The 14,210-nt window shown below is 44.4% G+C and overlaps 1 protein-coding gene across 1 annotated transcript in view; it reads right to left on the bottom strand.

The window, feature by feature from the left end:
• Positions 1-843: 843 nt before the first annotated feature.
• The window catches only part of MGARP (mitochondria localized glutamic acid rich protein), a 93,322-nt gene continuing 79,955 nt past the window's right edge, over positions 844-14,210 (bottom strand). Inside the window, exons 7-8 of the mRNA XM_082263674.1 lie at positions 13,326-13,502; positions 844-938 (exon numbers count right to left, since the gene is read on the bottom strand). Coding sequence (XP_082119800.1) covers positions 895-938; positions 13,326-13,502 — 221 coding nt within the window. The 3' untranslated portion in view covers positions 844-894. The remainder of the gene's footprint in view (positions 939-13,325; positions 13,503-14,210) is intronic.

Raw genomic sequence — 14,210 nt, forward strand, 5'->3', positions numbered from 1 at the left:
AACAGAAACTAAGAAAAACTTCTTTTTTTTTTTTTTTTAATTTTCGGCCTTTTTTCGTTTGCTTAGGGAAAAAAAAAAAAACTGTGGTGATTAAATACCACCAAAAGAAACCTTATTCTGTATCAAAAAAATTGTAAAAATGTTGTATGGGTACAGCGTTGCATGAATGCGCAATAGTCATTCAAAGTGTGACAGTGCTGAATGCTGAAAATTGGCCTGGGCAGGAAGAGGGTGAATGTGCCCAGTAGGCAAGTGGTTAAATAGCCCAGGCTTGTAACAGGTTGAAACCAACTCTGCAAGGATAACAAAAAATGCAGATGAAAGGTTCCTGCAGGAGACTGATTACATTACCATCTATTCTGAAACACAAATGCTTGTTTTACACTATACGAAAAATCAGCCGAAACTCGTCATATGGACAGTTATTTCGTTTTTCGGCCAGTTAATGGGCACGAATCGGTAACCAGTTGTGATGTTTTTGAGCCGAAAAAAAACAAAGGACAAGTTTGGAAATTTTCTGTCGAATGAACTAGAAATTGAAAGGTTAATGTGTTTTTCGTCCAAACGGTTTGCACTAGGTATATGTGAAAAAACAAACAAAAAACTGATTCATTTATGTCTATTGAACGATTTATCGGTCATTACATGATGGCACGATGGTTTGCTTTCACGGCCGAGTGTTTGTTTTTCGAAAATTAGTTAGAACGATTTTTAATATAGTGTATGGCCAGCAATAGTAGCCACTTGTGTCAGGTAACAGAAAATTTCAACTCTGGTAGTATGTGATGAGCTCACGCATTTCTACTGGTGCACAAGCTTTCAAGACATAATGGTAGACCCATGTATTGTATTTTGTATTGAAACTTAGCATGTCCCAGAAAATGAATTTTACCTTTAGGAACTTGCAGCAACTTCAGATTCTACAGCCTCTTCACTCTCTAAAATAAAAGAAACATTCTTAGGTTTTTATGACATGAGACCATTGCATTCCCCACAAAAACTTCCCAATGTACAATATTGTGCAAAAGCTTCAGGCACTTGTGGAAAAATGCTGTAACGTGAGTATGCTTTAAAAATAAAGCAATGAATAATTTTTAAATATCAATTAACAACCTACAAAGTGAATAAACAGATAAAACAAAAATAAACCAAATCTCTATTTTGTGTATTCAAACTTTACCTTTAAAACAGCACCAAGAATAATTGAACCTTTATGCGTTATACTTCGTGTCATTGCAATCACTCATCCTTGGACCGCTCTCCAGACCTTCTCCGAATAAACTGCCTTAGGCCTCTTTCACACGGCATTCCGTATGCCGTATATCACCCCATCCGTTTGCGGGTGATATACGGACATAATGCATGCCAATGGGATTGCGGATGTCAGCGGATGACCATCCACTGACATCCCATTTTTGTCCTTTCAGTTCTGTTCCGTTTTTTTGGAACGTAACAGAACCCTATTTTTTCTTCCGTTTAAAAAAACAGAAAGGACGCAAAATCGGATGTCAGCGGTCTCATCCGCTGACATCCGCAATCCCATAGACATACATTATGTCCGTATGTCATCCGCAAACAGATGGGATGATATGTGGACATACGGAATGGATGACACAAATGTCATCCGTGTTTGTAAAAAAAAAAGTGCCGGAGCAGATCGCAATACGGTCTGTTCCGTGTGAAAGAGGCCTTATATTACAGGCCAATATTTCAAAGTTTGACTCATCAGTCCAGAGTTGCAGCGATACCTGCACCCACAACCACCTGGAGTGAAAATGTGCTGCTGTAGGAAAACGTGCGGGGCTGCCATTCATTCTGGACGGCACCCCTACACATGTAAAAATGCAGCAGTTTTTTTTTTCTTTCATTAACTTTATTTTCTGAGTATAGATCTACTGTAAGTTTGTCCCAAACATATTTGAGGCCATTTACTGTTGACTGTCTCACTACGTCTGCTGGTAGTTTATTCCAAGCATCAACTACCCTTTCAGTAAAAAAAATACTAAGATTATTTTGAACTTTCCTCCTGTTAGTTTAAAGTCACGTCCTGTGTTCTTGATTTTGGTTTCATTTTGAAAAAACGTAACCATAATAAAAATACAGCGCAATCTCATCTCATCTGTGTATAACCAATATGATTTCTACATATGAAAAAATCTTTTAGTATCACCAATCAGAATTGATACAAGGTGACTAAAATTACATACAAAAAAAAAACTCCAAGTGAAATAAACATACAATGTATCCATTACAACATATTCAAAGATAAGAACCTTCAGTGAGATTAAATCAGTCCAAAGAATAAATAATTCGAATAATCCTGCCACCTCTGTGTGGAATAATAAACATGGTCAGTCCAAAGGATCAACAGATTATCCTGCCACCTCTATGTGAGATAATCAACTCAAAACCAGGTGCTCAAAAACACTCCACCACCAGTAATTCATAGCAGCTCACCTCCAGTTTTGACTCTTGAAATGCTGTTCCCCATTAGGGATGGTAGAACTCTGAATGGATGTCTCCAGATGTATCAGGATCCCAGTTATTCCTCATATGCAGTGATCCACCATAGGGAACAAAAACAATATATCTAGTGCTCTCTGTAAAAACCTTTATCATCACACAAATGTCAAGAGCTCACTCACAAAATGGAGCCAGTTGTAATATGCTTGTAATGTACATCCACTGGCTCTCAGCTGTAAATATCGGTGATGGTTGTGGGTATAGCCAAATGTCAGCCTCTGCCTCCAAACGCGTTGCGTCCTCGAACAGACTTCTTCAGTGGGGTTCACCCCCACTTCGATTCAACCCTCCCTATTGGGGAACAGCTTTCTTTGACTCTCTGGCAAAACAGGAGTCAAAACTGGAGGTGAGCTGCTATGAATCACTGGGGGTGGAGTGTTTTTTTTGAGCACCTTGTTTTGAGTCAATTATCTCACATAGAGGTGGCAGGATTATCTGTTGATTCTTTGGACTGACCAAATGTATTATTCCACACAGAGCTGGCAGGATTATTCGTATATATTTATTCTTTGGACTGATTAAATATCACTGAAGGTTCTTATCTTTGAATATGTTGAAATAGATACCGTACATTGTATGTTTATTTCACTTGGAGTTTTTTGTATGTCATTTTAGTCACCTTGTATGAATCCTGATTCACGATACTAAAATATTTTTTTCATATGTAGAAATCATATTGGTTATACACAGATGAGATGAGATTGCGCTGTATTTTTATTATAGTTATATTTATTGGAGTGAAGTAAAAACACATCAATACGGGCAGCAATATATAATAATTTTTGCACTAGTGTACTAATATTGGGGTATAGGTTATTTTTTGTTTAATTTTAGATATGGTATTGTGCTGATTAAGAACTATTATATATTGAAAAAAATGCCCTATTGAACCTTATTCACCCCCTTGATGTATTTAAAGGTTTCAATCATGTTTCCCCTTTCCCTTCTTTCCTCCAGACTGTACATATTAGGTTCCTGAAATCACTCTCGATATGTTTTATCCCCCAAACCTTTTACCATTTTTGTTACCCATCTCTGAACTTGTTCTATCTTATCAATATCTTTTTGTAAGTGAGGTTTCCAGAACTAGACACAGTATTCTAAATGAGGTCTCGCTAAAGATCTATATAGGAATCAGAACCTACTTCCTCCTGCTGGTGACCCCTCTAGCGATGAATCCTAGAATTGTATTTGCTTTTTCCAATGCTTGACCACACTGTTTGTCTATTTTGCAATAATATGAAATAAGTACCCCCCAAATCTTTTTTCTCTGTAGTGCTGGCCAACACTGTACCCCATTGTTGTACTCTCTCAGGGGATTCTTTTTCCCTAGGTGTATTGTTTTAATTTAGAAACATTGAACTGCAGTCTACACTGCTTTCACCAATCTTCCAGCAATGCTAAATCATGTTCCATGTTACAGACACCTCCAGGGATATCAACCCTATTACACACCTTTGTGTCATCAGCAAAAAGACATACCTTGCCCAACAACCCTTTAGTTATAACAGGTTGTTGGAAATGTTTACAAAAACTAACGATTTTACAATCAATGATGGGAGAATTGCGTGAGAAATATAATGGAAAAAGAAATGAGCATGAGCACAAGAAAAGAAAATTCCCAGAAAGAAAAGAAAATTCCAGACCATGAAAATTCTTTTCTGTAGCAAGAAGAAATTTAAGGCTTGGTTGGTCGAATTTCAAAAGTCAATGGAGGCATCATCACATCACAAAGTGCGTGAAATTTATGATTTTTGAAAGAAATTTAGTACGGAATTCAACCCATGTATGTCCTGCATAATACTGTATTTTAACCTAGATGTTATCTTGTTTATCATTAGAACCTGTTTGGTATAACTGTTCAATTAAGCACTGGACCATATACCTGCAAAATCCGTAAAGTATATTTACAGCCAATATTTTTTTTAAATCTGTTGAATTTTTTTGTGGCCATCTTTTTCTCATTAGGGAGATTTCTCTTCACTTCCTGTCCTGTCCTGTTGACTTAACAGGAAGTGTGAGGAAAAAGTGTCCACACTGGATGATTTCGTTTGTATTGTCTTGTACAGTATTAGGGTTCTAAACCCGCACCACTCTATCTAGATCTAAACAAAATGTTTTGCCTATCGCAATGCCTTAAAGTGGTTCGAAAGGCAACTTTTTTCTACCTGCATGCATTCCCTGCATTCAGGTAAAAAAACTTTCACTAATTGTTCGTTCCTCCTCCCCTCCCAAATACTTATCTGAGTCCTCACTTAATCCAGCACTGTGCCCGTCAGCAGCAGTGCTGGTACCTCATCCTGCTCTCACAAGACAGACTGAGAGTAGCGAGAGCCAGTGGCTCCTCCTGCTGTCAGTCAAATCCTGTGCGGAGGGAGAGGAGGTAGTGGCAAATCTGTGGAAGCTTGCCCTCATGTGTGCCCTCATAACCCACGGCTTGCTATAGCAGCACGCACAGGAGAGGTGAACTGTACAGTGCCTGCCAGGAAACTCCAAAAGTGGAGGTAAGGGACTGCTCTGTGCTATATCGTAGCATAGAGCAGATAGAGCATAGAGCAGATAGGGATAACATCTTTTTTTATTTTATGGGAAAAAATAGGAGTAATATCACTTAAACTCTGTGTTAGTGTACCTTGGAAAATGTATGCTGTTATAAACGTAAAAGATGAATGCATCAAATATTAATTTGATTTAGTTTTCTTCTGTTTATGCACTTTGTAGTTTGGTAATTAATAAACTAACAGTTATTTATTTATTTTTTTTAAAGCATCCTCACTTTACAGCATTTTTAGTGTCTAAAATGTTTGCACTGGACTGTAGGTAACAAAGTTAAATTAATTTTACATTGACAAACAATGTACCCTGATGACGTCACATATGATGAAACGCGTCGGGTTGAGCTACGCACACACGTTACTACACATACTACGCATGCCGGCCATCTTAACTACTGGATAGACAGTTGTTATCATTACATGCTTGTCCCAAGTTTTTAACATGTCAGTGTTAAATGAGATTACGCTATGTGGGTCATTTTATTTACTTGAAACCCTGGTCATCTGAGCGCTTTTTGGTGTATCTATTACAAACGGGGGGCGCTGTCTGCTGGTGTATTGCATCTGGTGCCGTTCACCTGGCTCAAGAGGACTTCCCAGGGATTTAGATTCTGCTCCCAATTATTGTAAACAAAGCGAACAAGACCTGCCTTACTAGGGGGTCACTCCATATAGGGTAAGCGTGGTGTGAAATCACAGGCTGGTGACACCTTAGCTAATCTTTCATCACTGTCCACGGATTGAGGGATTTCCTGTCTTTCACAGTGTCTGATGGGACTGTTTACATGCACTTTTAGGCCCCTTACACACGATCAGACTGATCAGGTCTGCCTGACCTTTTTTCAGACGGACCTGATCGGGCCAACCATTCTACTCTATGGAGAGGCGGATGTCAGCGGGGATGTGTCCACTGACACCCGTCTGTCATCCGATCTGACAAGACTTAAAACAGACGGATGGCGATACGTTTGCCACCTGTCCAGCGGGTCGGATCGGATGGAATAGGATGAAAACGGACATGCTGTCCATTTTCATCTGATCTCCCCACAGAGAAGAGCGGGACTCTGACAGGTCCCTTTCTGCACAGTGAGCGGAGGCGGACCTGTCATCCGCCTAGTCAGCGGGATCAACGGAGCGATCCCCGCTGGGCTAGCGGAGTCCGCCAAGCGGATCCACCCCATGAGAAAGGGGCCTTATTAAGTTTATTTATGAATTACTATTACGGTGCACTTTTTAATTTTATGTTTATGTATGTAGTGTCTGGATTGTGTACAGCTGCTGACATTTTATTTATTTGTTTTCACTATTTGTGCATATTTGTTCTTAAACAATGTACAGTTTTAAAATATATACATATTGCTAAATATAAAGTTGCACTCAACCAAATTCCACTAAATAGATAATATTTTAAATATAGGATTTAAAGTGCATAAGTGAATAAATAAAATTGCAAATACGGTGCAAAGAAATATATATATATGTATAAATATGTGACTTATGCTAAATATGTGATCCACAATAAAAGTACTTTTATTGTGTATCACATATTTAGCATAAGTCACATATTTATACATATACTGTATATATATATCTATATATTTCTTTGCACCTCATTTGCAATTTTATTTATTCACTTGTGCACTTGAAGGCCCCTTTCACACTAGTGCGACTTGCCCCGCGATTTTGGACCGCAAAATTGCATGACAAGTCGTTTTCCATTATTTTCAATGATCCCCATTCATATCAGTGCTTTTTGAAGTGGCACCAACTTCAAAGTAGTTCCTGCACTACTTTGGCACGATTTTTATGCGTTTTGAGGTATATTGCCCTGAGCCATTGCTCAAAATCGCGGCAAAATCACGTTGCATAAGTGTGAAAGGGGCCTAAATCCTATATTTAATATATTATCTATTTAGTGGAATTTGGTTGAGTGCAACTTTATATTTAGCAATATAACGGAATTTTTGTAAAATCTTACCTGTAAAATTCCTTTCTCTGAGTCCTCCGACAGTCGCCGTCTCTTCATATTCGTCACAATGGGGTAATTGACCTTTGCTCCGTAGGAGTAGCTAGGCAACAGAATATGTCAATATTAAAGCTTTTAACATATCCCACCCCCAGGGGGTGGTCCCCTCAGTCAATACCCTCCTACTTCCTGCATCCATACCTCAGTTTCAGTAGAATAGCAGTAGAGTATACAACCAAACCCCAAAAGAGGGGCGGGGGCGGCGACTGTCGGAGGACTCAGAGAAAGGAATTTTACAGGTAAGATTTTACAAAAATTCTGTTTTCTCTTACGTCCTCCGACAGTGGCCGCCTCTTCATATTCGTCACAATGGGGACGTCCCAAAGCAGTGCAAACATGAGGGGTGGGAAACGCAGCCGCGCCTAAGGCAACGCCGTCTCCACATCAGAGAAAGGAACCTTACCAAAGGAAGGAACCAGCTGGGCAGCATGAAAAAACTTGCTCAACAGAAGCAACAACCCAGGAAAAAACAAATAACCTAGGGATAAAAACACATCCCAAACAGCCAAGGGTCCAAAAAGGGACCTTAAAGAACTGCCGCACTAAGAACCTTGCGGCCAAAGGAAGCATCTGCCGATGCCTGAACATCCACCTTGTAGAATTTTGAGAAGGTGTGAACGGACGACCAAGTCGCCGCCTTACACACCTGGGCCACAGAAGCCCGATGATGACAGGCCCAAGACGTACTCAGAGATCTGGTAGAGTGCGCCTTCACAGGCATAGGAGGAACTTTCCCCTTCAAAGCATATGCCTGTTCAATGGTCTGTCTGATCCATTTGGCGATGGTAGAAGCCGACGCCGCCATGCCCTTCCGAGGACCCTCTGGAAGGACAAATAAGGAATCCGACTTGCGAAAAGATTCAGTCGATTTCAGGTAAACCCTGATCGCCCGAACAACATCCAGGGAGTGCAAATCCACCTCCTTCGGATGTTTAGGTTTCGCGCAGAGCGAAGGCAAGACAATGTCCTCATTGAGGTGAAATTCCGAAATCCTCTTCGGAAGAAAAGAAGGGTTAGGTCGCAAGACCACCTTATCCAAGTGGAGCACCAGATACGGAGACCTGCAGGACAAAGCTGCCAGCTCCGATACTCTGCGAGCCGAAGTGATCGCCACCAAAAAGGCGACCTTCTTGGACAACATAGACAACGAGATCTTCCTGATCTGTTCAAAAGGATCACGTTGTAACACGGACAGAACAAGATTCAAGTCCCAAGGAGGCAGAGGTTCCCTCCTCGGAGGGACTAGATGTCGCACCCCTTGAACAAAAGTGCTAACCAAGGAGTTAGATGCCACAGGACGTTGAAAAAGAACGGCCAACGCAGACACCTGACCCTTGATCGTAGCCAGCGCCAAGCGCTGGTCAACACCCGTCTGAAGGAAGGACAACACCCTAGACACCGAGTACGTGCGAGGGGAATACCCCCTGGACTCACACCAGGCAAAATAGGCCTTCCAAGTACGGTAATAGACCTTCCCCGAGGAAGACTTCCTCGCGTTGATCAAAGTGTGAATGACCTCAGGGGAGAGACCCCTATCCTTCAGGACCTCGGTTTCAACAGCCAGGCCGTCAAAGCCAGCGAATGTAAAGCAGGATGGAATATCGGTCCTTGAGACAGGAGATCCTCCCGAAGAGGCAGACGCCACGGGGCGTCGACCGCCAGATTCACGAGGTCTGCGTACCAGGACCGGCGAGGCCAGTCCGGTGCCACAAGAATCACCGCGTGCGGTTCCGAGTTCAACCTGCGAAGGAACCTGGACAGCAGTTGAATTGGCGGAAACGCGTACATCAGTCGGTACTGATGCCACGGAGCTACCAACGCGTCTGACGCGTCTGCCCGAGGATCGCGCGTTCTTGCCACGAACCTTTTCACCTTGTTGTTCAGACGAGACGCGAACAGGTCCACCTCCGGAAGACCCCACTTCGCGCACAACATCTGGAAGACATCCGGGTGGAGGGACCATTCCCCCTGGTCCAGGGTCTGGCGACTCAGATAATCCGCCTGCCAGTTCTCCACCCCCGGAATGTGAACCGCCGTTATCGCCGGGACATGTGTCTCGGCCCAAGACAGAATGACGGCCACCTCCCGAGCCGCTTGGGCACTCCTGGTGCCCCCTTGGTGGTTGATGTAGGCCACCGCCGTGGCATTGTCCGTCTGCACCCGAACCGGACGGCCCTGCAGCCTGGCCGTCCAACGTCGAAGGCAGAGATTTATCGCTTGCAATTCCAGAATGTTGATCGGAAGGGAAGATTCCTCCTCCGACCAAGTTCCCTGGGCGGACAGAACGCCCAGAACACCACCCCAGCCCGATAGACTGGCATCCGTGGTGACCACCGTCCATGAGAGAGGACGAAAAGACTTGCCCCCCGACACCGTCGGGGACTGGAGCCACCACAGAAGATCCCTTCTGGTGCGATGACTCAACGAAATCCGGAGATCCAGAGATTGCGGTCGCCCGTCCCACCTGGATAGGATCTCCGCTTGGAGACCCCGCGTGTGAAACTGGGCGAAGGGAATCGCCTCGAAAGCTGAGACCATCAATCCCAAACAGCGCATGCACGTCCGGATGGACGAGCACGGAACGTCCCTGAGGGACCTGACTTCTTCCTGAAGAGTCCTGAGTTTGTCGTCCGGTAGGAAGACCTTCGCCTGGACCGAGTCCAGAATCATACCCAGGTAGGGTAGATGAACCGACGGGCACAGCGTCGATTTTGGAAAGTTTATCGTCCAACCAAACTCCTGCAGAGTCTGCATCGTGACGGACAGGTCCTTCACCAGACCCTGGCTGGTCGCAGACCGAACCAGAATGTCGTCCAGATACCCCAGGACAGAGATGCCCTGGGCTCTCAACAAAGCCAGAACCAGTGCAAGCACCTTGGTGAACACCCGTGGAGCCGAAGCGAGACCAAAAGGTAGCGCCACGAATTGGTAATGATCCTCCGCAATTGCGAATCGAAGGTACCTCTGGTGACCCTCGAAAATGGGGATATGAAGGTACGCATCCTTCAAGTCGATGGAGGCCATGAATTCCCCCGGAACCAGGGCAGCCACCACCGACCGCAGGGATTCCATGCGGAACTTGCGAACCCACATAAAGCGGTTCAGAGCCTTTAGGTCCAGAATTGGACGCACCTTGCCCTCCTTCCTGGGCACGGTGAACAGATTGGAATAGAACCCCCAAAATCTGTCCCGATGAGGCACCGGAACCACCACTCCCTGAGCCCGCAGGTCCCGCACCGCCAGGTGCAGATCCCGCAAACGCTCCGGAGACAGTTGAAGATTTGAGGGAAAAAATCTGCTCTCCGGCCGAGAGAGAAACTCGATCTTGTAGCCAGATCGAACGATTTCCTGAACCCACCTGTCCCGAACACGGGCCAGCCAGGGTTGAAGAAAACCGAGCAAGCGTCCCCCCACCCCAGAACTGGGTGAGGGCGCCCCTTCAGGCCGCATTGTTATGGGCAGCGGATCCGGACTGGCCGAACTTCTGCTTACCTGTCCACGGCTTCTTTTGAGAGCCTTGACCTTTGAAGGGCTTGCCCTTATAATGCGACCGAAAGGCACGAAAGGACCCCTGAGAGGGTCGAAAAGAAGCATGCTTCTTACCAGGAGCAACCTTAGCCTTGTGGGATTGGGGCAAGAGTGTGCTCTTACCACCCGTGATCCCTTTTATCAGTGTATCCAAGGATTCGCCAAAAAGGCGAGACCCGGTATAGGGTAGATTAGCCAAGGTTTTTCGCGAAGATTGATCCACAGACCAACACTTCAGCCAAACCAGGCTGCGTGACAACACCGCCACGCTGTGCACACGTGCAGCCAACGGGACTATATCCAAGTCCGCATCACACAAATACATGACTCCCTGATGGATTTGACGAGCAAGTGACTCCAGCCTCCTGTCCATGGCATCCCGAAACACCGGGGTATCCTCAGCAGGAATCGCAGTGGACTTATTCAAAACCGCCACCGCGTGATCCACCGGAGGTGGCACACACCAACCTTCATCAGTAGCGGGCGTGAAAGGATAACGCAGCTTGAACCTACTAGGCACAGCAAAAGGCTTCCGTATATTGCGCCATTGTTCACTAACAGCGCGCTGAAAATCTTCAGTGCAAGGAAAAAACCTGCGATGATTTGCGCCTCCGCTGCTTCCCATAAGAGGCCAGGGGACAGCAGGAGGACATGGCTCATCCTGCAAACGCAGTGTTTGTTTGATAGAAGCAACCAATTCATCCATGAGTGCAAGCTCTTCAGACGAGCCACTGGGGGAATTATCAACCCCTTCAACCTCAGCCTCCACTTCAGACCCCACAAGATCCAGGGAGGAACGGGACCCCGATAAGGAGACCCCAGCCATAGCAGCCCCATCACCATCACCCTCTGAATCAGAGGAAATTGAAACTCTGGGACGTTTTGTGAATTGAGCAGCCACAAGCATTTGCACCTGAGCAGCAAGGTTAGCCACAACAGCAGCCAAATCACCCCCTGGGGGGGAAACAGCAGCCCCTTGGCCTCCCACCAAAGTGAGAGGAAATTTGCTTTCCTGAGAATCCATGCCCCCAAAAGTTTGCAGAAGAACAAAGGGTAACTGCCCCTTTAAAAGCGCGGCGAGTGCAGCCCACCGCACACACACACCAGCACAAAGCCGACCCCCACAGGGAAAAGCACAAACTCAGGCAAGGATTACAGGAATAGAGAGGATAAAAACCTGGAGAGACCACTGCTGCTGCTGCCTCGATCGGTGCGCCCAGGGAAAAGGAAGTGATGCAATACAGGCCGCTCTATTAAAGCCTATGGAAGGCTACAAAAAAAATGGCCGCCTGCAGTGTTAGCATGAGGCCGGAGCGATCGCCGCCAAAATGGCGGCGCTTGGCGCCGAAAACGCAGCTCCCCACATACAGTGAAAACACCAGTACACGTGCAGTATATTAAAACAATGGCGGACCGCAGCAGCGGCCGCCTCATGTATGCATAAACACGATCCAATCATGCCCCGCAGCATACAGCCTGTCACACAGTAAAAAAGCAGCACACAGTCTGACACAGAAACAGTGCAGCATAGCCCCCCTCCTTGCAGCCCACAGAATGCAGCCAAGACAGATAGGGAGTCCAATAGTGTGAACAGAGGCAGGGTTACACAGTCCCAGACTGACACCCCCCAAACAGACAGGTCCCCACACAGATACACTTACCTCCTAAATGGCGTGGGGAACCCGCACAAGCGATCAAGCCACTGCACATGGGACAGGGAGAGTCGCAGCCAGGACGCAGCAGAACTGCGGTACGAAACCGCATGGCGTCCAGTGAGGTAGCCACCTCACCATAGCATCCCTGCAGCGAACAGGGATGGGTCGTTCACATATGCCAGGAAAAATACCTGACTGAACGCTCGATGGCAGGCTGAGAAGCCACTGGCCCACAACCTGCGACCAGGGGGGCCAGCCCGAGACCCAGCCCGCGCGATCCTCTTCATCAGAAGACCTAACTAATGCTGACAAAAGTAACAGCTAAGCAAAGAGAGAGAAAAAAACTCAAATAAAATCAAAAAAGAAGATAAAGGCTGAGACAAAATGCCCCAGCATAGAGACATCCAGCTACTCCTGACAAGCTAGACAATGAAACTGAGGTATGGATGCAGGAAGTAGGAGGGTATTGACTGAGGGGACCACCCCCTGGGGGTGGGATATGTTAAAGCTTTAATATTGACATATTCTGTTGCCTAGCTACTCCTACGGAGCAAAGGTCAATTACCCCATTGTGACGAATATGAAGAGGCGGCGACTGTCGGAGGACGTAAGAGAAATATATATTTTATTACTTCACGTTTTTACACGGTTTGTTGCGACCCCAAAGAGGAGTCACTTTCCTACACTTTCAAATTTAAATTATTATAAATTATTTATATATTTATATATCTATTTTTTAATTGTTTCCATCTGCGCGGTTTTGGTGGTGCCTAACACCATCTTTCCTTCAATGTACAGTTTTATACTTCAATATATTGTGTTGGCAGTAAGTTTACTTTTGAGCACTGAGTTATTTTAGGTGCCTCAACATGGTCTACTGTTAAGGCTAAGTTATTTATAATTTATTGACGTATAAATCAAATACTGACAAGGTCTATGTTCCTGGAAATAGCTTTTCCTTTTGTATGCTATAGATTGGAACCACTTTACCATAAAAATTGAAGGTGTTTTTACTACTGGCTTCTTTACTGGACCCACCTTGTGCTACGTCTGAATTCGCCTCAACTGACTCTTCTGGTTTTCTAGCTGAGAGCTCTGTCCAGTCTTCTGCTGCTGAGCTCAGCTCCTCCGGGATGTTGTCTGAACTTGCTTCAAGCACAGGAGAGGTCTCTGCAGCTATGGCCTCTGCTACAGGTTCAGCATTTTCTTGTTCTGCTGGATAAATAAGTAGACATTCCTATCATGCCACTGATTTTTAAAATCTCATAAATGTCAGACACAGATCTCCAATTATATTACAATTTGCAAAAAAAAAAAAAAGTATGTATGGTACTATAATTAGCTTAGTTATTTCAGGCATTTTGTGTTAAATGATGAAACAACGGTATGATCATCAATAGTTTGTAATTACGCATTCAAGGGGGAACCATATCTGTTTATTATATATACATTATGTGCTTCCTACATAGTCATGTAGCACAGTGATTGTGATCGCTTACTAGAAGCTTATCAGTCTGCAAACCTGTATAATATACAATCATAAAACTATAAAAGTCTCAACACATTTGACCCCTCTAGTTTAATAAAAGTATTTAAATTTCAAGAGCAACAGGAGCCAGTTCGGAAAATATCAGTATTGTTTTATATGTATATTATATGTATATTTGTGACTAAGTATTCATCTGTTCCATCCAATTATCAAGTTACCTTCCATCTAAACCAAACGAAGGTCTTCTGTAACCACTTCGATACTGGACACTTTCAATTTTCAGCATTTTGATTTTGATTGAAAATTGCGCAGTCATGCAACACTATACCCATATTAATATCATTGCATTGAATTTATCAATTTTTTTCACACAAACAGCTTTCTTTTGGCGGTATTTAATTACCACTGGGTTTTCATCTATTGCTAAATAACAA

Source organism: Pelophylax lessonae (genome assembly GCF_965119305.1).
Source record: "Pelophylax lessonae genome assembly, chromosome: 1".
Taxonomy (NCBI): domain Eukaryota; kingdom Metazoa; phylum Chordata; class Amphibia; order Anura; family Ranidae; genus Pelophylax; species Pelophylax lessonae.